Source organism: Sparus aurata, chromosome 21 (genome assembly GCF_900880675.1).
Source record: "Sparus aurata chromosome 21, fSpaAur1.1, whole genome shotgun sequence".
Taxonomy (NCBI): Eukaryota; Metazoa; Chordata; class Actinopteri; order Spariformes; family Sparidae; genus Sparus; species Sparus aurata.
The window spans coordinates 24,383,588-24,409,764 of record NC_044207.1 but is presented as its reverse complement, the minus strand read 5'-3'; the positions used below and the strand labels follow the sequence as shown (position 1 = coordinate 24,409,764).

Here is a 26,177-nt window from a genome sequence, read left to right as displayed (position 1 = left end):
ATGAACTGAGAACATTCTGCTACTTCTTAATCTAAAATAAGTGTATTTGTTTTGTTTCTTTAACCTTGAATTAGCAGGACCATTAACTGCCACAAAGCCCAACACAGGCTGATATTTTGTTTACCTTTAGTGATAACATGTTATGATTTTAGAGAATGTAATGCCCTGCTGCAGATTAAACTACCCCAAAGTCTATAAATTAGTTAAAATTAGCATTAGCATTGAACATCTACAGCAATAAATTGCAATAGACACATTGATGTAGCAGTAATAAATACTAAGAGGAAACATTTTTCTACAGAAAAAGTAATGTTACTTTTATTTACGATACTGAGTAAAGTTGGCCTACATTATGCTGCCGATACATAGGCTACATTGTTTACTTTTACTATGATATGGTTAAATATTTTCACAGTGTGCTAATTGCTTTTACTCAGGTAAAGGTCTGATTGAATATGTTTTCTCCCACTGGCTACAGGTGTTGCCAATACCTACGCCTTACTTAGCATTTGGTAGTTTCCTACCAAAAGGTGTGCGGTACGCTAGTGTCCATTATTTTAAAAATTAACAAAAAATGACAGTTTTAAACTTAAATAGGTCAAGCTATATGTTGCCTAGCCATGTTGCAGTACCTGAAAATCTGCCCATAACTGATTGAAACAAGGCCTTGGCTTCAGACACCCTGCTAGCTTTATAGAACTATCTCAATGATAATCTTAAAATTACAAAATGGATCTATGCATTGCAGGGCTTCTGCAGTGGATTGAATCAAGGTCATCTCTTATATCTTCTAGCGAACTCAGCTGGTCACCCTTCTTTTCTCCTCTGTGTGTGCGTTCACAGGGGTTCTTTAAGCAGATTGACGTTGTTCACAGCATTTCAGAGCTCTCATAGCAGAAAATGCACAGGCGGGATTAATACCATTAATGACGGCGCAATTCCATTAAGTGTCCCAGTAAGCTTTACCAGTAAGCCAGCAGGCACAATACGATAATACAATTATAATAATAAGAGGAATGCAGCAATCATCATTAATGTTATTAAGTACACTTGTGCTTTCCCTGCTTTGAATGTCTGATAGAAATCCATTGTAGAGGTACGAAATTATTGATGTTAAAGAAACTGGTGTCTAAAGTATGTTCCTTAATGCAGTGTTGACGTTTTGATCCCCTCCTGCCTGCATCAGGTGTCCTTGAGGCTCCACCATGGACTTGCAGTGCTCTGTGACATGCTTTGTACTGGACTCAGGTAAAAAGTGCTGAACTATTCTGGCCTTTTTACGCACCACCATATAAATGACATCTCTTTTTGCATAGCCATTGGTAACTGCAGCGTTCACATCATTACTCTTGTGACCTTTTCCACCGTTGTGTCTTGGTGTGCTTTAAAAACTTGTTTAGCATTATATATGAATAGAATCTCTTTTTTTATTATTAGGACTAGTCTCCATCAGCCAGTAGGTGCTGTGATTGTTGTGTCTGTCTTTGTCGAACTGGCTACGTATCAATGTGTGTTGGTACCACAACATCATTCTTGAACCACAGTACAAGTCATCATGGATATTATTAAACTGTCAAAGTAGCAAAGCTACAAATTCTAGTCAAATATTCAATATACAATAATGTGTTTTTGATACTCCTTATATAACAGATTCTTTGCCTTGCCTTGTTCCTTTTTTATATGAACTGTCTCAAATATATGCACTTAATGGTTACTGAACTTGGCCAGCAGATGGCGCCAGTTGACCCTCGTTTTCAGAATCCTCCCTCAGATACCCTTGCTAATGCACCCACTAATGCAGGGTAAGTTTGCTGTGCAAAGTATCATTAACATAGTTCAAAATAAGGTGAGTTGGAGGTGTTATTAGTCATTTTAACCCACTTAAAGTAACAGGAAGTCAGTATTTTCTCTACAGCAAGTATAGATCCTATTTCCAAGCCACACCTCTTGTATTTCTCGTTTTGGTTTGCAGGAGGTCGTCAGTTACCTTACAGTGTCCTTACAGTAATCACATGAAACATGACAGTAACACAGCATCACTTTACTGTACTTAAGAACAATATTTAAACCATAATCAGAAACCTGTCTGCATTGCTCATATTGACCTTCTTTTAACCATAACTGTGGCAGTTCTGTTGCTAATTAAGCTCATCCAATCTTTTGACCAGCCCTACAGAAAGATGAAGTGGCCACAGCAGAAGTAGTGGGCGATGCTTCATTCTATGATCTCATGGTGTGTCTGAGTCCAGTAGTTAGTAGACAATCTCCGGGGGCTTTAGCCCATCAGTTCTGGCCCTCTAAACTGGGGATTTGAGGGGCTTACAGGGGGTTAAACCGCAAAGATTGGAGCCCTCAACCGCCTGTTTGAGAGATTACGCTATTCAGTCTCCCATTTTCACCTCTGTGTCTTGGTGGAACAGCGGGAAGTGTTAAGGGTGGTCGTTATAAACATGCCTCTGCTTGACATCTCTGGAGGGAGGAAGTGGTGATAAATGAGTGTTGAGAAGCTTGATTAAATAGAACATTACCTCATGCTGTGCAGCTCAGTTCTAAGGAACATGTGGATAAGATGTTTAAAAAAACTAAGTAAAGGAGTGTCTTGCATTCAGAAATTCCTAAGTAGGGTGTGTTGCGCATTGAGCAGGGAAGGGGTGCATCACTTTACAGGACTTGCATGCATATGTGAGTGGTCAGATGTCTGCCCATTGCTGGTCAGAGCAAGAACCTTATGCTCCATTTCTCTCGGGTGGAGATGAGAGGAGTGGAAGTAAGATGTGCTGCATCTTTAATGAGAGTCTGACATATTCAGTGCCACTGTCTCACTATCTGCGCTGCCAGTGCTTTCTTCATTCTCACCTGCATGGCACTCCCAGGGAGGACAGAAAAACAGAGAATGCCACTAAGCCTCACGGATGCTTTCAAGAATCTGAATGCCACCCACACCCTCCTTGGAAGCAGATAGCACTTACGGTAGCACCATGTGTAGGTGCCAATCCCTGATGGCAGTAACTCACACTTAATAAACCTTGTGAAGCAGAGTCCTTGCTCTATTCATTATGACTCTGTTTCCTCAGTGGCATTTAATTGATTGGTATAATGGTTTTTATAGACTCTTCATTAGCCTGTTACAGCAGTAGATCAATACAACATCATTACAAGCATGATTGAACCGAGTACCATGCATCCGCTCCGGGGCACATTGGTCTGTATTTGTAAACAGTCATTAACGTTACAGTGGTCCACTAACATACATGAACCGTCGAGGCTGTTTCTTTGCCAGACTAATATGCTGAGTACATGTGAGTGGCTTGTTAATACATGAAAAAGGGAGATATTATCTAACAACAAAATTGATTAGATGTACTGTGATTTAGCCCAGAGTAGTAGCCATTTTCCCTGAAGAAAAGGGCACTAGAAGGTGTGAGGCTTCCCCAAGCCTGATATGCATCTTGGGTAAGCCGGTCATTAGTGGACAGTTCAAAGAACGCCATTTCACACCTGGCGTGATAATGCGTCTCCACATGAGTGTCAAGTCTATGTACATGAAAATATACATGTTAATTTCCATTTGCAAAGACAATTGTTTTGAGGCAGACCAACTGTAATAGCCAGCACGGTAGGACAAAAAGATGTGTTTTTTACACAAAGAAAGAAAAAAATTGCATATAACATTTGCTGAATTTAGAAGAAGGCCCAAATTATTAAGAATTTGTCCTATATAGTGCCCCAGAAAATGTATAAAGGCCCACCTTAAGCAACATCTCACAAAATCTCATACTTTTTTAAGGGGATATGTAGACTTTCTTCATGGTCAAAAAAGTACAATTAATTGTTCAATCTTACTGTATTTGTAAAATTTGAAATGTTGTTTCTTACTATACATTGTTAAATCAGTTGACAGCAGTATAATGTAGCCGGTACAGCATTGATACAACAAACTGATGTTTTGAAAAGTAAGACAAGATAAATGGAAAATTTAAATGTAAAGAAACAACTTAATGTATTGCATTAAATGCCAGATTTGCCAGAAGCTGGAAATGATTAGGAATTTTCAAAGTTTTCATTGGATTTGGTACACCAAGTTTTCCCACAATATGCTTAAGCAGCTTTGATAAACATATACAACACAAATATAATAGTTTCTTTATCAAAATCCAGCTACAAATTAATTTGAATACAGTCACTAGCTTATGATTATGTATTCAGGCATTTGGATGCCTTCCTCTCTGTATGCAAGTCTTTGTGCTTCTGTAAGCGTGTGTGAACTGAAAAGTTACGGGTGTCGTATCTTCTTTCACCCTTCATTCTGTCCCTGAGGGAGTATCCTCCACTGTTCACAAAACAAAGTACTCTTGTGCACATAGGTGGAAAAATTTGTTTAACCCATTCACCCCTGAGATTTTCTTCACTGTCTGTGTTCATTGAACTCTGATAGGATCTAAATACTTCCTTTGAGATTGCACACATGGGCCATGCACTGAGGTCAGGCTGGGCCCTTTGTGTATATGTGCATGTGCATGGGTGCGTGTGCTGAGCTAGTTTGGATAGAGTGACTTGCTTTGTGCGAGACCAGTCGACCACGTCCGTCACAATAGGCAGAAAAAGGGGGTGACCACCTTTTTTGACAGAGCATTTTATCTCAGTGAGATCATAGCAATTGGCTTTTTATGGCATGTGGTGTGTTGTCATGAGAGGAGTGTTTGTAGTGGGTGCAGAGAAATGCTATTTAATTTTACCCCTATTTCACCTTTTCACTCCTCACTCCAAAACAGGTGCTTATTTTCATGATCATGTGCAATCCAGCACGGGGGTCCATCCCTGCTGAATTCCCCAGTGTGTTATTGCTCTATTTGTCTCCCCCTCCCCAGGCTTTATTTTTAACAACACCATTATCCCCCCTTCTCTCCCCTAAACTGGCCAACACATGTTTTTGAGAACTGATTTTGTTGCCTACTACCTTCTACTATAGCGCCCTTTTATCTCTCTCCCCCCCCCCCCCCCCGCAAAGTGCGAGACAGAACCGGGGATAGAGGGAGGGGGGGAAAGTTAGGGGGAGAAGGGCGGGGGTTAAGAGAAATGGAGGGAAGGGTTGATGAAAACAACAGATCTCTGCTCCCCAATCCTTTTGTGTCGACGGTGTTAATCCATCCAAGCGAACCCCCGGTTCACCCCACCCCACCTTCACCCAACCCGCACCGCTCACCCTCCCTCAACCCCTGCCTCTGCACCAACTACCCGGCGCTCCCACCACATAAACAACTGACAGCAGTGCTGAAACCAATACTCGTCCCCCAGACATTCAAGCAGAAGTACACCGCAGCCGCAGTCGCCCCCAAAAACAAGCACACAACTCAGGCTCAACTGTGTCCCTGCTTTCATCCTGTTCGTCTCCGTGGCCACTGGGGACAAGCCTCTCTTCTGGATCACTTGCTTTTGTTTGTTTATGCAAACATATTTTAATCTTGCATCAACGTGTCAGCGTGTGTGTATTGGAAATTGCAAAGTACTGTTTTCCCCTCTGTGTGTGTCTTGCTTTCATGCGTTTGCTCGTCTTTGTTTTGTTCTGCTCTGTTTTGGCTACTGTACATGTAGTGAATGTACTTGAGAGCAACATGGTGTATTCACTGCAAGTGTTTTTTTGTGTCGTGGTCTTGTTTACGAGCTGTAAGAGAGAGGAGAGGGAGGGAGGAGGGGGAGCGCAGCGGTTGCCGGGGGAAGAGGAGGTTGTGTCTAATGAGGTCACACCCTGGCAACCCAATGACTCCTCCCATTCAGTCCCCCCCCCCCGCCTCCCCCATCTTTCCACTTGGCCCCCTCTGAGTGTGCCCACCCACTCAAACCCCCCCCCCCCCCCCCCCCCCCCCCCCCGATAGAGAGAGCTGTCCGTGGTGCTGAAAGCAGAAATACACATCCAGGCTCCTGTTACAGTGCAGCTGCAAAGGGAAGGCAGGCAAGACACACGAGACGACAAAAACATAAAACGCGAACTTGGAAGAGAAAGAGACTGGGGTGTGAGTTCTTACGAGGATGAGTTGAAAAGCACACAGCGACAGAAATAGGAGTGCAGGAAAAGGAAGGAGGGGAGAGAGAGAGGGAGAGCAGGATGACGCTCTAGTAGAAGGTGGCTACAGTAGGCAGTGGGCGTGTTCTTCATGTTGTGATCTATAGCTGGGAAGCCCGCTGTCATCTGCTTAAGCACAGACCAACTGTACAGACCTGTGTGGATGAGCAGGATGGAGGGAGCCGGCAGGGAACGGCCATGACTGGAAATGCACACAACCCCGCTTTACCTCGGTCTTAACCTTCAGGGCATCGTGGATGAGGACATTTTCTGCACTTTGACTGAAAAGCAGAAGGAGAGACACTCTGGGAACGAAGCATTAGAAAGACTGTGAGCGCCTGGTTTGCAACTGCACAGGGGAGTTTGATGTGAGAGCGTGTTCGTAGTGTGTATTCGTGTCATGGTTGCGGGTGCGGTCTGTTGCTGCGCTGCGTGTTCCTCCCGTCTCTAGCATGTGCAAATGTGTGGAGCAGTGAAGAAGCTGGCACCTGGCTCTGAGTTTGGCACCGTCTGGACTGGAGGGGTCGCATCTCCCTTTTGTGCCCAGGGGAGGGAGCATTGGGCTGGACACCCAATGGCCTACCTCCCCTCTAGCACCAGCCTTATTATCCTGGGTCACAGGGACTCCTTCTAGCAAGTCACTCAGTTTGGAGCATACATACAATGGATGGAAGTCTATGTGGATTTAAGTGGAATAGTGCACTGGTGCTCCAGCATAGGTCAGAGTTCACTAGCGTGCACTGGACTCATCAGGGGAAGACAGAAGACACGTTGGTGCACAAACCAGCAGGGACACAGCCCCATTGTAAGTATGCATCCTAACATTTACTTGTACACAACAATGACCCACAAACCCACAAATGCTCATGCTACATCATAATGCATGCAAAAAATGTTTTCCTTCTGCTCAAGTCTACATAAAATCCACCAAAGCAGAGCTGCCAAGTGTAGCACCTGTGTGTGCCTGGCTTTACAGGTTAATCATCACTCTGTCCACTGTGCCCCACTGATTGTGTGTGTGTGTGTGCACAAGCGCCCACGCTTGTTGTGCCCAGACAATTGGCCTTGCAATCTTTTTGACATGGTGTCTCAAGAATATCCATGCTGCCCTTCTCCTGTGACATGGTTGCCTGGGAACAGAAACGGTGTGCCACTTTCATTTACTTTTAAAGCAAAGTGCACCTCTGTGTTCCAACTGTTGCAGCCCATGTCAACTGGGGCAACAGGAGGGAGAGGAGATGAGATAGAGGTAGAAAAAAAGAGAAAATGCATCCGGTGAAGGGGAAAGAGTGAGAATGGGGAGGAAAATAAAGCTCGCTTGAGAAAAAAAAAGGAGTTACTCAATTGACAGGTTTTATAGAGATTAGCGAGTAAGAATAGCATTTTACATCGATGAGTTACGGGGAGGACAATCCAATGTGAAAGGCTCGGTTGGTGAAAACAGTGTGATAAACAAGCTGATTCTAGTGCATAGTGCTGCTGCAGGCTTACAGGGATTAGGCAGGCAGGCTTAATTCAGCTCAAACACTGTTTGAACTGTGCCTTCCCACTGCTGCACCCTTAACACATCCAACCAGTGCACCTCGTTTTCTCCTCAGAAACCAAGATTTATTTCCTTTGTACGGGTTCGGATCTCTGGCCGTGCCTGTGCATCAGTGATAAGACCTGATAATCATGGGGGGAAAAAAATCACCACACCACTTGACACCAGGATTCTGTGCCCTAGAACTCAGAGCTCAGAGATGGTGAATCTTGTCTGTTCAGCCGGCTCTTATCAGCCCTCTCCTCGTGCCTGTACACACCTATGCGAAGGAGTGTCGAGAATGTGTTGTAAGGAAGTTGAACCAGCAGATAAACCCATTGACCTAGGCACCATGCTGGACTATGTGATAGACAGACATGAGTAAGAGGGATGCTGAGGATGTCCAGACAATGGCCAGTCTCTCAGTTGGCCTTGCAATCTCCATCTGGCAACCTCCCCCTCCCTCCTCTCACCCCCCTCGCTGCCCTTGCCCGCCTACACACACATACGCACACAAACATACATACAGTTATCACAAGCCCCCTCCCCCTCCCCACACACACTCACACTCAGTGCTTCTCTCTCACACGTAAACAAGCATGAGTCTTAGGCTGATCTGAAAACATTGACCTACATAAAAGCATGCACTGTCTTTTTCTCTTCCACCACTGGCCTCTCCAAATTCACATGCGGCTGTTGCACATAGTATATGTCATGTTGCATGCGGTTGCACATGTTTTCAAGCAAATGCAAACCGCACATGCATGCACACTGAATCACTCCATTAGATGCTCAATGCCTACATTTGGGTCTTAAGAGGCTGCAAACAATGCTGTTTTCAAATTATTCTCTATTGAGAAGGAGTGAATCATAGTATGGTTGCGGCAGTAAGGATTTTTCATTTAAGAGGCTTTTCCTCACAGCAACATCCACACTTATTTCTTATGACAGTGATGCTGCCAGTAATAGTCTTTTTACAGAATCAAAAGGCAGCACAGAACAACTCAAGACGAGATTATTTTTAGATCTGAACCATGAGATTGAAGCTGATATCCGCATATGCAAAACCATGCATCACAGTCTAGTACAATTGCCGCATTTAATCTGCATGGCTGGTCCCAGGAGTACAATATTTTCACATCCGAGCCCAGCACATATTACAACCGCAGAAGATGAAAGCCATTTTTTTCTGTTTCATTCAGACACTCACTCGGTTACGGCCAGTTATTTCAGCCAGAAAATGTGTGAACACAACTGAGAAAATGAGCAGCCGCTACTGATACACTGCCAGTCGGAAAACCGAAACACTGAAACTGAAGGTTATGAGTAACAGCAGCTAGATGGCGAGTCCCTTGGCTGTTTGCATATTTGCATTTGCATGTGTTTGTGTGCGACAGAGAGAGATGATGCAACCCTCCAGGGAAGATTTTTACTCTTGTGGACACGGGCATGATGCAAGTCTTTGAATCTTTCATAGGCCATGAACTCCTCAGCAACAATCAGGAACATTACAAACAATAGAAACATCACACAAAATCAGTTGTGTGACATTATTATGGTGCTGATGCAATGTTGCTACGTCGGCTTCCATCTCACCAAGGCTGACCTTGAAACACAAAGGTTGAGACAATGATTTCAGATCTCATTATGCTCTAGTGGTCTATGTTGTTAATGTTTTGTGAATCTCTTTAAGACAAACAATTGGTACTAACACTTTCTTTGTGCTTTTATCAGAATGCTGTGGAAACACTTGAAAAATGATGAGCTCCAAAGAGGAGGAAACTCTCCGTTTTTTCCAGTATGTTGAGGAGAATGGGCTGAGAGCCTACAACGGCCTGGTAGCTCAGAACTTGGACCACGCCAGGAATGAGAGAAATAGGACATATCTGCAGGAGAAAAACGACAAGAAGAGAAAACAGGAGGAAGCCATAAGGAGGTAGGAAGAAAACAAACAACAAGTAATTTAGAAAGATTTTGTACAGAGATGTCCTGTAAAAAATGTGCATTTATCGTCTGGGTTGAATTAGATAGTGGTAGGATTCCCAGTGTTTTATGAAGTAGACTCACAAGTCTCGCTACAGCATACTAATGGCATTCTGCTCTATAATCCAAGGACGTCATCGGGTTCACTTCAGGATGAGTGTAAAGAATTGGGACAAGTGGCCAGAGGGTCCCTGTGGCAATGGCAGGTTGCCATATTGTGGGGGTTGCCAATGTGGACTGATGCACCCCATGATCTATAGAGGATAATTAATTTTTCACTTTTAGACTTATTTGGGACTTGTCCTTGGATGGAGGTCGTCACTGCTCCATTTTTGAGACAGAGAGCGTTAAGAATTAAGAAGGAACGGGGTGGGCTGTGGCAGAAAGCGAGTGAGGCTATGAGGCATGTTAAGAGACATGAGACCGGACATGCTGTTGTGATGTACGTGTATATATCTGACAGTCCCCTTGCTAGAAAGTTGTATCATTTTCAAGAAGTTGTTATGACACCAATTAGAGTTTGAGAAAATGTGGGGTTTGCGTAAGCCGCTGCACTCTGTTTCACATGTTGTGATGAGCAAGCAGTTCAAGCAGTGCCACTGTGCAGAGCAACACCACTGCGTGGCATCCCGAAACTTGAGCGAATAAGAAAGAGGCACGCGTTCACAACGTGACGAGCACGTGGACACGGCGTGCTTGTGTTGTGGGGTAGAATAGCAAGCAATGAGTCACAGAGTCATCGGTGTGAGAACGGGACATTGGAATGCGTTCGTGCGACGATGTGGATATCTTCTGCTTTGTTTTTTTAATTTGCGAGCAAATCAGAGCATGAAGCGACACCAGAATCAGAGTCTGCCAACAACTTTTGGAGTTTTTTTTTTTTTATATTTATTTATGTGAGGGGTTTTTTTTTCGGTGTTCTAACATGAAATAATATCACTTTTTGTTGAATCATAGGACTGATGACTCAACTGAATGAATGTAATATTTTTCCGAGACAAGCATGTTCATTTTAAATTACAATCATGCTGCCACAGTGAAGGCTAGAGGACTCCTAAATAGCATTACCATTTGCTATGCAAGGACATCAAGTGGATGCATATTTTATCTGAGAGAACACCCATAGTGGTCAAGAAAAACTTGTTTTCAACTTTGATGGTCAAACAATTAATCTAATGATGCAGTCTGACACACAGACATTAATTTGCCGTGATAAGGCTTATGGGAAATGTTGTCCAATTTTGTCATGTAATCTGAAAATCATTTGTGTGTTTGGTCCGTCCATCTGACACGGTGCAAAGTGTTTTGGCAGCTGTTGAGAGTTTTAGCTGTGCATCAGATGATTATATCGATGTGGTTTTGGAGGCTGAGCATTCATAATATGTGACCAGATGTGGATCTTCTAAGAGGGTTTACACTTTGAACCCTGACACATTTCTGTCAAGGGGTCGGTCAAAGTCAAAAAGAGCTGCAACTGTGATTGTCAGATTACTGTGCAGTGTGCGTACTTGCATGATCAAAGCTGACTTGGAGTTCAACTGTATACCTCAGGCATCAGAAAGACAGCCAAGTTAGATCTCTAAAAACACTTCAAAATCCATCTTTGACTGTCTTTCATCACCCGCCAGCAAAATGTCCCTGCTCCCATTCTTATTAGCAGTCTGACGCAGTCCTGCACAGTAACTTGGTGAATGGGACAGGGCGATGCCTGAGGAAAGTGGCAGCTACTGTCCTGCTATCCTTCCACTGTCTCTCAGCTGTTGCTATAGCTAAAATATTAATACACAGTCACTAGAGGAAAAGTCTAAAAAAATAACTGGATTTTTCATGAGGCCTATAAGTAGGTCAATGAGACGACCCATTTTTACAGTAACTGACTGAGAGAGTGAGAGTGTGTGTGTGTGGACTTTGCGCAGGCATGTACGAGCACACTTACGTACAAAGTGCATGCGTGGACATGAACAACAGGAAAATAGATTAGAGTGTGTGAAAGGGTAGGAAAGCACAAATGGCCTGTGTGAGGGAGAAAGAGCTTGTTAGAGCAAATGTGTTTAAGAGTGGGGAGAAAGAAGGGAAAAAAACCTGTTACAGAGAGAGATTAAGTGTGAGGCTCAGTTGCAGGAGATGTGTTCTGCCTGGTGACAGCTGGAACAGCTACAGGCCAATCAGATCAGCACATTAGGTTTGAGTGAGGCGGGCCTTCCTGCCTGCTGCCATCTCACTCTGGGTTTCTTTTATTGTGTTTCATCAGAAGAAGTTATTCACACAGACATACACACAGACACACACACACGCCCACAGATTTACTTAAACATGCAAGTGTATTCAAAATTACACACACACACACACACACAGACACGTACAGAAAACACACTTACATTTACTTATATTTGCATACTTGCAAATTCCAAACGGCTGTTTTCCCCTTTGTTTACCCATTGTGTGTCCATGTGCATGTTTCAACAAACAGACATCTTTTTTATTTCTTTAGTTTTTTTAATCTGTTTTTTATTTTGTATTTTTTTGAAGATCTCTTAGTGTTTTCGTTTATCTCTGTCATGTTGTTTTTCCTGTCACATGGCATCACAGTGCGAGAGCTGCCCAACAACAAGTCAACTGGTCCTAGCACACCTGTGGTCTGTCCTCCAGCCAATCACTGGGCAAATATCCTATAAATAATCCAGTCACCATCACTCCAGTCACACACACCCACCCACACACACATACACATACACCCCATGTTCATGAGTATGCATGCACACAGCCACAGTAGATGCACAACCAAAACAAATGACATACAGACTGTTGATACTGCACTGCTGACACCTGTGGCTGAAGACATTTTAGCCTAAACATGGATGCTCAAAGTTTGTATGCAGAAAATGCTTTAATGTCCATGAAACATGTAATTTGATGTTTACTATTTTTTTACACTTTTCTTTAAAACAACATGGTCAATGTGGCTCCACAGGTTGCTGCATGCACCTTTCACTTGTATCACTGCAGTAATCTGTAGACAAAATGTGATGTGGCTATGAGGTACAAATGATGTGCACGTGTGCTTTATTTTTGTTGTGCGCCGGCAGCTGGTTTTGTGTCTGGTTTCTATGGGTACCCTGTTGTTGCTAGGCAAAGTTAAGCCCCTGACCAATGAACCCACCCCACCAAGCACCTTCTGTTCAGCAGCTGGCCCGGAGGGAGTCAGAGTCAGCAAAGTCACACACATATACAACACACCCACATGCGAGACACAAGACACACATGCAAATTCATCCATTTGTTTAAACAAATCTTTGACATTCATTTTAGCCGTGAATCTCTGATATGAGAACAAATAAACTACGGAGATCAGCTGCGTATATGTTGCAAACCTGTCATGTCTTTTGTACCAACCGTTTTCCATAAACACAGACAGATCTTGAGCTCATTTACTCTGATACTGATACACACACACACAGATGCACACACACATACACAGCCCTCCTTTCCCCCCATTACCACACGACACTCAGACATCATTAACGCTCCATTCAGGCCAATCATCCATTTACAGGGATTGATTGGGTACAGGCTGGGGGACTTCCATGGTGTCATTATTTGTGCGGTTGTGTGAGCGGCATCGGTCAAATCCAGGGTTAAACTCAAATCAATGCTTTGCCCTGAAAGAGACCCTGTTTTCAGTAGTGCTAACATGTCTGTTATTGTTAACTTGGCGCTCTCATCCATTGAGCCATTTGCACAGACTGAAATGCACATGCACACACATACACACAGTGGAAACATGCCACGATGATTCTGTATGTCAGGGTATGCTGTGTGTTATTTTTGCTATCTCCTGTCCTGACACAAACAGCTTCCAGGGGATGATGTTGAAAGATTTTTGTCCAATGATGTAAACTAATATGAAGTTTCATTCACTTGAGAACATCCATCTTTGTTATTTACATAGATATTTATGTCCCCTTGACCTCACTACCCCCTGTCCCTCACTTCCCCGCTTTCTGTTTTAGGACGGGCGAGGATATAACAACCGAAGGCAAGCACTTGCGTATGGGCTCCATTACCATGCCGGACCCCCAGGAACGCATGCCAATGCCCCATCCGCATGCCCTCGCCTGTGGGCAGGGCTTCTCTGTACGCTCCCAGTCACTTCACTCTGTCGGCGGCGGGAACACCGGGGGCGGAGGAGGAGGAGATGAGGAAGTGGGAAGCCCGACCTCTAGGAAACAGCCCCCACCTAAGCCCAGGAGGGACCCGGCCACGAAGCTAAGCATGTCGTCTGAGGCGGTGGACCACAGTCCTATGTCCACCTGCCGTGGGGAGAGATGTGACGGTGAGTGGTGGTGGCACTTCACACCAAACAACGGGGCTATATATAGCTGCTCTCTGCAGTGCCCTCTGCAACACTGCTTCTCCTACAATGACATGACATTTGGCTATTCACTGCATACTTCACACTGAGTACCATAGTGGCCAATTGATACAAAAAATTTGCGATAAGTACAGTGAGGTTAAACATCTAAGTTGCACTTGACCAAAATTAAAATAGGGATTGCAGTTCAATGGACTATATTTGAAAGAATACCTAGATATATGCTGTACTGCAGTGACTAGAATGGACATGTGAAGGATAAACACTATTTAGTCTGTATATAGTGTAATTAATTGCATATGCTAGAGCAATTACAGAGGCCAACATGTATGAAAACCGGCTGAAAATTTTAAAAACTCAGCATTGTGAGCCAGGAGTGAAAGTATCATAATTTGATGCATATGAATGAGTGTTACATTTTTTGTGCTCTGGGCTTTGGAAGCCGTTTTGTCTTTTATAATAGCTGCACTTCAAGGCCTTGGCAGATTCTGTTTATTCAGGGATTAAAAAGGTCTTTCTATTTTGAGAATCTTGAAGAGTAAAAGAAGATCTCAGGCACAGTTTTACCACAAACAAATATTTATAAATATAATCACTTTCTCAGCTTGTGCATGCAATCATCAGGTGTGGTGTTTTGTTTAGTATGTTTCATCCCACCAAAGCTCCAGCAACACTTGGAGTATTTCGAATTACTTCATTGTTAGACCAACTGGTTTCAGCTTTTGGGCAAAATGAAACACATTACAAGCAATATTCAAAAATTGTAGGAATGAAGCAGAAAAAAAATGTTTTCAAATATATGAAAGACCCTCACACATCTGCCAATTGGGCACTGACAAGGGTGTGTAAGGTACATGTTGATGTGGCTTATCATTGTCCAGCTTTTTCTGCTTCATACCAACTAATGTAATGTGTTACAATGTTGCTGTAATGCTGTTTAACCGTTGCTGGTGTTTTGACCTCTTTAGACTATTTCCCTTCTCCATGAAGTAGAGCCAGAAGCATTTCCCAGCCTTAAATACTGTCTCAGTTTCTATTGCCGAGAGTTATGAGGAATGCTTAGTATCGTGATAAGCCCTACGCAAGTTGAAGCTCCAATAATTTAACCCTAGTTGATGGATCAGAGTGCTGTGTTGGTTACAGAAGGTTATTGGTTGCACAGTCCAATTATCGAATTTGTTAGGAGTTCAGATAAAGACCACAGACGTGTCTTGACAGCTCCATAACCTGATTTAAAACTGGCATACTTTAATATGTCTACAAGGCAAAAAAAGGCCAAACAGTTTTCCTTCCAGTTAAAACTGGCAGGGCCAACAGTTAGAGATGCCTTGATCAAGATCCAGTAAGAGCACCCTGCAGCAGTTTCACTCCTTTTTCTGAAGCAAAATAAACAAACACAATATGCTTGCTTGGCCACGGATGAAAAAGTGGGCATAATTACAGTACATCGACTCAGTGTAAGGAAAGCTTTAATGAATAGGACAGGAATTAATTGAGCTAAAGGAATGTTTCCTTCAACAAGGCACAGATACAATCAATGCCGTGCAGAATGCACACAGATGCGAATGCAACAGTTTTATTGGAAAGATATCACCCATAATGCACGTGAACACGAAGCAAAAACTAACAAGAACTGCAAATTATAATTAAATTTAGAGTATTATAATAGTTTTTGAGGCAGGTGGCAGTGAAAGCGAAACATTAAAATGTTGCAGGAAGCTTTGACTCCATTTCAGTTTGGATGCTTTCGTCGTGATGTTTAGGGAGTCGCCCAGCCTGGCTCAGATTGGTGGGGATCTCTCTATGTGCACACAGATCTTCCTGGGCACCACGGCAACCATCCCACAGAAACAAGACCCCCTGCAGCCCAGCCAATCACAGAATCACTGAGCAGCACGAGCCAATGGGGCTCTAGAGATGCTGGAGTCTGAGGCGCGTGAGCCAATCAGAGCGAGAGTGTGGGGGTGTCCCTGGCTGAGGGAAGGGTTGCGTGCTCTGTAGCTGGCGCTGTAGCGGGAAGGGGAGGAGCTTGTCAGAGTAGAATTCATTCAGGAGGAGCGATTGACCTAGATTCATTTTCCCCAGGAGGAGAGGGAGAGGGGGGAGGGGGTTGCGGGTAAACACATCCGCTACAGGGGGGAGGGGGAGAACGGGGAGCAATGAGAGAGGGGAAGAGAGGGGACAGGGAGTAAGAGATGTTCGGGGGGATGGATTCATCATCAGTGCTGAAACAGACCTCAGGATCCACCATGCAAACCTGTCAGTGTAATAATGTGATAACAATACTGGTACACTACTTTGTGCACATCAGTGTATTCACACGCATATACACACACTCACACAAAAGAAGGGAGAAAGTGAGAATGTCAGTCCAATTAAACATATATCAGGACCACATCTGGCATCAACCAAATCCTCTATTAACACCTTATTAATTAGTGGTAATGAGGAGAAAACGTGGAACCAAAAAGCTTGTTTCATCTTCAGTTCAAATTAGCATCATCAGCATCACCCTGGATAATTGCATGGCATTCAAAACTAAATGAAATGTTCGGATTTGGTCTTCAGTATTAAGCTTTTTTTTTCACCCACTGGATTTTTTTGCCTGATTTCATTCATTCAAACGAAGGACTCTAAGATTGATTTCTATTCCTGCTCATCTAACTTACCTGCAAACAATTTGATGTCCATTTTCTAGAAGGAATGACTTTGTCACAGGAAAGTGTGAGACCGTGTGGGATAAAATGCGTACATCCCTGTCCTAATTTCCTTTTTTGAGTGTGTAGGCATTTGCAGTGTGTGCGCGCGTGCTTGCGTGCATGCAATGTTGGTGGTGAGTCATACAGTTATGGGAAGTATGCGTGTGTCTGGGCCATCTGGCATCTGAATTATTAAAGGTATAAAATCTGCAGTTTGAAGATTTCAGACATGGTCCGGCTCTTAACTACACTTATCTCCCCCTGCCTATCAGACGAAGGGACATTCTTATCCAAATATCTCAGTAGTGTCTGACCTAGAAATACGCTGTGGCCAACTCATTTGTAAACTGTGAGTAAACTAGATTTAGGGCCGCGCTGTACAGTACAGTCGTATCTAGTCAATGTGAACACTGTACTGTAGCCTCACTGCACCACATCTAAAGAGATTCACACTGCAACGCTACGTCATCACTATCAGGAAGAAGCTCCACAGTGTGTGTGACCCAGATACTATACTCACATACTGCTCCGCTGCCGTATATGTGACCTAGAAACATGCATATGCCTCCACTATTCCCACATATCTGACTCAAGATATTGCTCGCAACTATACACGTTGACCTAGATCTGACCCACATCACTGCAGTCAGCTTTATAGGGATGGCAATGATTCACTTAATCATGAATGACTGACAAAAATAGAGCTTTGTTAAATTCAGTATTGTGGTGTGTATGATAGCAGAAATCTGCAGCAAAAGAATAAAGGAAATAATACTGAACGTCACATAAAAAAGTATACTTCTGTGTTATCAGTTCATGCTCGTGATTTTCACCAGTGAATTTGTGTTTAGACTATCCTTCTCTGTCTTTTTGCAGCTCAAGGATGCAGTGAGGACTGCAGGAGGGTGCCACCACCCAAACCCAAGAGGAACCCCAACACACAACTGAGTGTTTCCTTCGACGAGTCCTACATCAAGAGCCACGGAGGCAGCGGGATGTGCCCCTCCAGACCTCTCCACCACGTGTCCTCCCCCTGCGAACACAACCCCTCACCTCCACAGAGCGACGAGAGCCCTACAGACGACTGTGAAGATGAACCCGTCTACATAGAGATGGGCGGGATCGACATCGGAGCTCGTGAACCCCTGAAGAGCGAGGACGAGGAGCCGGGAGAGTCTGTGTATGAGGAGATGAAGTACCCGGCTCTGGATGATATGGAGTACCGCACTGACCCAGTGGGATGTCGTTCTGCATGCCCAACCCCAGCACCCTACGACCCTGAACCTCTCAGTCGCTGCTCCACACCTCGAAACATTCCCCTTTGTGACATTCCTGCACCCTTTCCCAATTTACTCACCCATCGGCCTCCACTGCTGGTGTTCCCGCCGGCGCCGGCCCAGTGCTCACCCAACTCGGATGAGTCTCCTCTCACCCCTCTAGATGTAACCAAATTACCCATGCTGGAGAACCAATCCTACAGCAAATCCCCCACTTCCTCCAACGAGCCACCTTCCTCTGCACACATCCGCAGGGAGCTCACTGCCACCCCAACCCTCACCGTGTCTGGTCGCTCATCTGCGCCTCCCCTACCCTGTACCCTCTACAAATCCTCCTCCTCATCCTCGTATCAGCGCAGCCATTCCGCTTGCCCGTCACCAGTCAGCATGGGCCGCTGTCTCACCCCTCTCAGCCTCATGCGTACACCTCCCTTTGATGCGCCGATGCCATTTCCCGGTGGTCTTCCCCGTAGCGCCTCCGCCACACCTCACGGCAAAGGCTCGCCACCTCAAGACGGTGTAGGTCGGCTCCATGGCTCTATGCAGAACGTGTCAACAGGGCGTTCACGGACACCCACCAGCCCACTAGACGAACTGACCAACCTGTTCACCACCGGCAGGAACATGCTGAAGAAAAACTCCAGCGGCAGGAAGTCTAAGGAGCCTGGAGAGAGTGAGTCATTTCACACATTTGTGCCCTTTGCTTCACTACATTCAAATAAGATCAGACAAACACATGAGCTCATTTTTATTGATTTATGTTTTATTGAATCCTGTGTCGACAGCTTTTCACAAAAAATTAATTAATTAGTCTCCAGCAATCTTAGTGACCACGTTTAGCCCTACTATATTAGGAGGCTGTGCAAAGAATGCACCACTTTTACAGTACCACACTCAGTGTTTGTGGCGCTCTCTGCAACCTTCCATTTGTTTAATCTAGGCCCAGCGAGCCAAGTCTGATACAGATCGAATGATTTAATCTGAGGGGATTAGAGACTAAAGCAGACAGCAGGTCCGTCAAACCTACTCATGGCATTAGGCCATCAGGCGGCATTAATTTTAAATATGTAAACATCATGTTTAAATACAGATAGCCATGCCACCCTCAAGGCTCTGCCAAAATTAATGCAGCTGACGAGGGAATCATAATTTGCTCATAGTGCACAAATTGCTTAGAAAAGAGATAAACACTAAATCACTATAGCTTACATTATCATACGGAGTCACATGTTGATTCTGGTGCCAGCAGCATTACCGGTCAGTCGTTAATAAGAGATTGATGACTGCAGGCATTAAACCAAACTAAGTAAGCAAAACAGTGTTTCATAAATGCAGAAAGGATAGTGTTATTAATGTAAAGACATGTGATGCATTATTGGAAATGGGTCACTAATAAATTAATTTAGAGTGCCAAATAATTTAGAGTGAGGTCTGACACAAACTTGAACCCTATAGTACAGCTCCATGGTTACTTCCTCTTTTGAACTGAACTGTAAAAGGTAAAAGAATTATAGACATTGAACTAAAACCCTTTATTAAATGCTCCAGAAGAGAAAAAGAGATTTTATTCAAGCACGTTTTGTGCATAAATCATAAAAGATTTTACTCATCCATCCTTACTTGCTGCTCTTAGCAACTACAACATAGCAACAGTGGAAGGAAGAGAAATCCCTGTTTCTTATTTGCAGATTCCCTCCCCATGAGTAATGCAGCCAATCACAGCTCAGGGCATGTCGGTCTACAACGGAGCAATGAGCTCCTAGTGGGGGACTCAGCTATGGCTCTGAACTCAAATCTACACCTGATCAGAGGGTTTCAGATTCTCGGTTCTGTCCAATCAGCACATACTCGACTCCTGATTGAGCCAATCAGGTTGCTGTGGCAGCTGTGCAGACGGGGATGGTGGAAGGAGACAGTTTATGAATTCTTGCTATTTATATTTATTTATATGAGTTCAATAATAAAAACATCTTTGACCTAGTGTATATATGTGCTAACTGGTGCATATTAGCAAAATATTCCTACAGTTTCTATTCATTGCGTACATTAACTGATGGTTAAATCGTCAAAGGGTGCAGATGCAAGGAATTCCCTGTGAAGTCTTACAAATGAGCCCATTGACAATATGTTGTTCTGCATCCCCATCTGGTTTGTAAACAGCGTGCATATGCTTTATATACATCAAGGGTGGGCTGAGCTTTTTTCCCCCCCTTTTTTTTTCCCCCAACACCTGTGGTCAGGCGCCACACGGGGCTAAAGGACTGACAGGTTGTGTGTGCTGCTGTTTGACTGGCTACAAGCACACGTGATGTAATGAGCACACAAACCTCACACAATGAACGGGGGTTAATTTTTTCTCTCTCCCTTTCTGAGGCAGCAACAGCTACTCTGACCCACTTACCAACCGGTTAATCGCCACACTCCCTCTCATATTAGACACACACATGCATGTATGCATGTATGCATGCACACACACTAAAAAGCCATGTATGACGCATGACACGACAAGGGATGCTTGTGCACGGTACTGTATGTTAAAGCCCATATAGAAACTATATATATATAGTGGGCACAGCCTACATGAAATCAATCATGCACATGCATTTTTTATCCGTGCGATGATGATCTATAATGTCGTTATTGAGCACTGATTTAGTGACATACATACGATTTTTAATAAGCATTTGCACACAAACAGGCTGTCGTATTAAATATTTACATGCTAAAGAGGAGTCAGAAGAAACAATTTAGTTTTGCATGCAGAAATTGGAAAGTTGTGCACTAAGACATCCAAAAGACGCGGTTAATGTGAAATACATGTATAAGATTTTCTAGAAAATGAAAGTGCAGTGAAGAAATATTGATAATACTATAAATGTATAAACTGTGATGGTTGAGCTAAATAAAAACAGTAAAACAGATCAAGATAGTGTGCCACCACGATGAAGATGAGCACAATCTAATGCTTTTTAGCACACATATAAAAGCATCCTCCTCCAGACGGTCACTGTAGCTGCATCAGTGAGTAGTGAGTGACACCTAGAGGACAAATGGTGGTAGTGCAGAAACATGAAACAGCACCGATGTTTATGGATTTTTTGTCACACAAATATGTGATTGACAATTTGTATTGAAAATATTCTTCCAGTTAACCTGAATTTTTCAATGTATTATCAACTGCAGCAGAAAAAGCTTGGATGTTACAATCATTTAAGCTTTTGTCTTTCCTGTACTTTTACAGCTGAGTCCAAAAGCAAGTCTCACAGCGAGTCCAAGCGTGAAGGCAAGGAGCGCCACGGTCACAGCAAGGAGTCCAAGCGGGAGTCCAAGGATCGGCATAGTAAAGAGTCTTCTCACCGTAGAGACAAAGACAAAGACAAAGACAGAGACAGAGACAAGGACAAAGACAAAGACAAAGGGAGCAGCAATGTGGACCAACTGGCCCACAGACGCAACAGTAAAGATCGCACTTGTAGCAGTGCAGATGCACCACCTGTCCGCAGGGACAGCAGGGACCAGGGCTGTAGCAGTACAGATCCTGTCCCAATAATTAGGAGAGACTCCAAGGACAGAGGGATTAGCAATGGCGACCTGATGCCGAGGAGAGACAGCAAAGATCGGGGACATGGAATGGAGTCTTTGCTGAGACAGGACAGCAAAGACAGAGAGAGACTGCTAGATCAGCAGCCTGAGCTGTTACCAAGGCAAGACAGCAAGGAAAGGGCAAGAAATGGTGTAGACTGTAGACATGAAAGCAGAGAGAGACTGCTGGATCAGCCACCTGAGCTCTTACCACGACATGATAGCAAAGAGCGAGCCAGGAACGGCTCAGACTCGAAGCACGAAAGCAGAGACAGGCCACCTGAGCTTTTACCACGGCAAGATAGCAAAGACAGAGCTCGACCTGGAGCTGAATATAGGCATGAGAGCAAGGACCACCGTCCAGATTTGTTACCCCGACAGGACAGCAAAGAGAGAGTAAGGAATGATACGGAGCATAGGCATGAAGGTAGAATAGACCAGCCACCTGAGATCCTACCCCGACAGGAAACCTCCAGAAGTAGCAACAGCAAGGACAGGGTCAGCTACAGCTCTGAATCCAAGCACGAGGGGAGAGATCGGAGCTCCCACAACGGAGGAGATCTCCCTCCTCCTCCCCTACCCAGGCAGGACAGTAAAGATCTGAGCAGAACTGGACTCGAAGTGAGACGGGACAGCAAGGACAGAAGTCTGAATGGTTCAGAGCAGCATCATTACGATGTCAAGAGCACAAAGAGCCCATCCGCAATGGAGTATAGGAGTGATAATAAAGAACGGGGATACCGGTCAGATGGCACCCCCCGACGAGATAACAGAGCGAATTACAGCGTGGACCAATCAAAAGCACAAGAGAGGAACGGCAGCACAGTGTCAGGGCAGCATTCAACCACAACAACACCTACTCATCACGGGAGACCTTCCGGTAGCCCACCGATGATCACAGGAACTGGAAATGGTGAGATTTAAGATTTCAAATTCATAAGAGAATCTAGAATTTGTCATTTGATATTCGCATCTCTGAATAAAGTGTATCAACACATCTTATGAAATTGACCAGCGTGTCATTTTTCCTCCCTTTGCAGATCTGAAAGCAGCACCCAAGTATGGCCGCTCACCTTCTATGCCTGCTAACCCCTCCCCACTGGGAACTCCACAAAGGAGAGCAGCAGAGACACAACACAGTCAGGTATGAAGATAGAAATTGGCAAAAACATTCATTTAAAATCAGACATCAGTTGTTCGATTGTTTGGTTATTGTCAATGAAATCTGATCAAACTGCACCCACCAACCATCTTGTTAGGCTAAGTTTAGGGTTGTCAATCTCTCAGTGAATGTTATCTAAACACTGACTGTTGCTTATTTAGCCATGAAATGCATTTAATGTAACCGAGAAACACTTAAAGGGGGCCTACACTATAATAACTTTCTTTGTTTTCTGTTATGTATATATAATCTGACAATGTTGGATGAAGGTGGCCAGTTTCAAATAGTATGTGAAAGTAATGCCTGTGAGAGAAAAAAAACTCTGGTTTCATACTGCTTTAAATGCAATGTTTCCAAAATGTTCTGTACTTTTACCCAGACCTTTAGTCATCAGCTTGTTTAATCCGTGCTGCAGGCACAGCATGCCCACCAGGCAAAGGGACGTGTCCAGCCACCCACTCAGTCTGGATGCTCTGCCTGAACTCTGAATGCTTTACAGGGTGTTCTTGATTGATAGATATTAGATATCAATCAGAAGAAAGTGAGCTTTAAGGGATGGAGCCTTAAAGAGACAGGAGCTAAAAAAAAAAGGCTTGTTTTAGACAAATATAGAGCTGGAAATATGCATTAAAGGTCCCTTCAAAGACCCAGTTTCAGTGGCTTTAGAGTGTGCAACTACTATGCTGTATTCCACTCACTCAACACCATGACTCTGTCCTCAGATGCCCCAGATGCCATGGATCTGCGGGGACACCACCATGCTAGAACAGATCGAGAGGAAACGCACCCTCTGCATGGAGATCCGCTCCAGACAACATCCGCACCTGCAGAGATCTCTGGAGAGGCCGCCTCCTCCTCCTGCCGACAGGAACGAGGACAGGCACCAGGAGCGGAGTCAGTGCAGGGGTGCCAAAAAGATCCGTCCTCCCCCGTACCCCACACAGACAACTGTGTTCTGGGACACGGCCATCTGACATTTACAAACACACTTACACCTCCCTCCACAAAACCCCCTTAATTACCCACTCCCTCTCTCCTCAGGGTTGTGCTGATTTTCCCCTGCAACATCGGGGGTGTCAGGACAGCCAATAAGAGCACCGGGGGGGATGATACTCGCTGATGTCAAAGGACAATGGTGGTTACCATAGCAATATTTCTGCTCGTTCAGGTTGTCATGTTTTCTTATCATCACCTGTGATATTTGATATTTTTCTATTTCCTGTGATTGGATTCTTGTAATATAATTAGTAGAATAGATATTTGATGAATAGATATTTTCTAAATGAGATGGGGATTAAAAAGCAGCTTAAATGATGTATAGTAGATGTAGATGCAATCTAATGTTTGTTTTTATGTTATTTTTGTTTCGGTTCTTTTAAATTTGAAAGCATAACCTATCAATACTTGTACTGTAGTAGCATAATTTTCTTATGCCCAACTCTTCTTTTTTTTGTGCTCATCAGCACTAAAGTGAATGGACTATTCAATTCTGTCTATATATACTTTACATTTTCACTGTTGTATTGTAAATTCAGGAGTTAACGTCAACGTGCTTTAGATTCCGGCGACCTCCATGCCTGGTCCAGTATGTTCTACAATGAACAACAGCTGGTCCTAGAACAGAAACAGGAGTGTGCTTCAGTTTGTATATTACAGTAAGAAGCTGTGTAGTCACTACGTCAAAAGCCTTTTTCAAAGCGGTTTAATCGTTTTATAGGAAAAACCTGTTGGCTGGCATGTTATCGAGGAACGGAGAAAGTGTGAAATGTTTCTGCTGTATTCCAAGATACACTACGAGGGTGGGTTGGGGAGGTAGTAAATTAGAACATACATTATTAAACAGTATAATTTCCAAAACCAGCCAAAGCCTGTGAAAGCGAGATATGGGTGTGGTTGCACTTTGGACAGTTGGTTATTTGAAAGAAACCGGGTTGGTGGCAATAGCTGGCGAGTACCGGCGCCCTTACTTTGCCATGCACACTGCAAGCACCACGACACAGTGTAAATACTTGATGCCAACAACCAGCCCGTACAATCAACACCTGAGCTTTTAGAGCATTTCTTGATTTTACTGCAGATTATAATAGCCATATGCACTTGCTTAAGAAATAACTTTCAAGATTATGCTTATATATATATTTTTGAAAATGTTAAAGGTAGCTGTGCCATGCAAGTTTTAATTTATTGGCGGGGAAGGTAAAGCCTCAGGAGGCTGGCTGCGTGTGACACGCAGTCATCTGTGATTGGTTGTCCCGGACTACACTCCCAATTCAATTGGCTGGCAACCATTTTTAGAGATCAAATTGTTTAAGGACCTATATCATGGCGACAGCTCTACTGGGGTTGCACAAGAGCTGACTAATCTTTGAGGCTTTGTAAAAAAAAGAAAAACTGCACTACCCATCATATTCCATTACATTTAATCAGGCTTATTTACATACATGTCCCTCTCCCCCTGCTCTCTCCCTCTACCTCAACCTCCTACGTACATCATCTAAATTGGTTCTCTTTAGCACATCAAATGCAATGTTGACATTGCCAAAATAGTATGGGTTTGACTAATGAGCTAGCCCTCGGAGCGGAGTGCGAGTGCAGTACCCCCTCTCTGGTGAGAATCAACGCTACTGAGGTCCCTCTGTGTTGTACCTGTATGTGTGTGTGAGTGAGGGAGAGAGCTGTGTGTGTGTGTGTGTGTGTGCCAAGCTACACTGTATGCAAGTTGAATCTTTAAAAATGATTGTTTTAAGACATTCACTTTGCCCCATCCACGATGTTGGTGAGGGGGCGGAGGTTGGAAATGTAATAATGATGATGTACAATCTTTTTGTGTGTATAAACGTGCACTGTGAAAAGGTAGAGAGAGCACCGCACTGTCAGAGTCCTCTGTCTTATTGCACTGAGTGTTCTCTTGTTTTGCGTAATAAAAAAAGAAAAGGAAAAAAGATGTTTGAGGAAAAAAAGTACTGTATTCTGATTGTCACTTGGGTTCTGTTGAGAGAAATAAATAAATATGAACTTGAAACCCGCTATGGAAAACCGTATACTGGTGCAATTATTCATGATCCAGTGTCTTGGGATTCCTTCATGTAGGCTGTTTTTTGTGTAGTGGCTCTTGAACTGTGGATGACTCATGGCGTTAAAACTTTTTAAAAGATTTTAATTGAGGAGCTTAGATGAAGATGGAAACATCATTGGAATATTCCTTCTGAATGATGATTTAGTTCAATTTTCTAGCATGAAATTAGTAAGTCTCCCTCCAGTCAATAGTGTGTTTTTTCTGTTGCTACAGTTGAATGTTTTAGCTTCAGTTACAGAAAGATGTATATGCAGATTTCGAGAAGAAGGGTGTTTTTACATTCATGTGGACCTTTTGTTAACTTAAATGTTCTCTGTGCTCACAATCTGATGTTAAGAGGCAGGCCTACGACATCGCAAATAGTTTTGAGGAAAATCCAGTTCTAATATTCAGCATGCACGAGTGTGACTTGAAGTGCACACATAATGGGAATGGAGGTAGGA

General features: G+C 43.8%; 1 protein-coding gene across 2 annotated transcripts; it reads left to right on the top strand.

The window, feature by feature from the left end:
* The first annotated feature begins 1,190 nt into the window (after positions 1 to 1,190).
* nyap2b (neuronal tyrosine-phosphorylated phosphoinositide-3-kinase adaptor 2b) lies at positions 1,191 to 25,694 on the top strand. Of its 2 annotated transcripts, none has more exons than XM_030402382.1 (7): positions 1,191 to 1,248; positions 9,318 to 9,519; positions 13,577 to 13,899; positions 17,514 to 18,587; positions 21,156 to 22,409; positions 22,537 to 22,640; positions 23,381 to 25,694. In XM_030402382.1, exons 2-7 carry the CDS (start codon positions 9,341 to 9,343, stop codon positions 23,630 to 23,632), a joined length of 3,186 nt encoding a protein of 1,061 aa, XP_030258242.1. In that variant the 5' UTR covers positions 1,191 to 1,248; positions 9,318 to 9,340; the 3' UTR covers positions 23,633 to 25,694. The 2 variants fall into 2 exon arrangements, with proteins under 2 accessions (XP_030258242.1, XP_030258241.1); XM_030402381.1 differs by lacking the exon at positions 1,191 to 1,248 and adding an exon at positions 5,889 to 6,866.
* The last annotated feature ends 483 nt before the right edge of the window (positions 25,695 to 26,177 follow it).

Excerpts from the sequence above, each read along its gene's own strand:
- nyap2b (XM_030402382.1), top strand. The coding sequence starts at position 9,341 with ATGATGAGCTCCAAAGAGGAGGAAACTCTCCGTTTTTTCCAGTATGTT. Across the intron at positions 13,900-17,513 it reads CCGTGGGGAGAGATGTGACG|CTCAAGGATGCAGTGAGGAC; the intron begins GTGAGTGGTGGT and ends GTCTTTTTGCAG. Across the intron at positions 18,588-21,155 it reads GTCTAAGGAGCCTGGAGAGA|CTGAGTCCAAAAGCAAGTCT; the intron begins GTGAGTCATTTC and ends GTACTTTTACAG.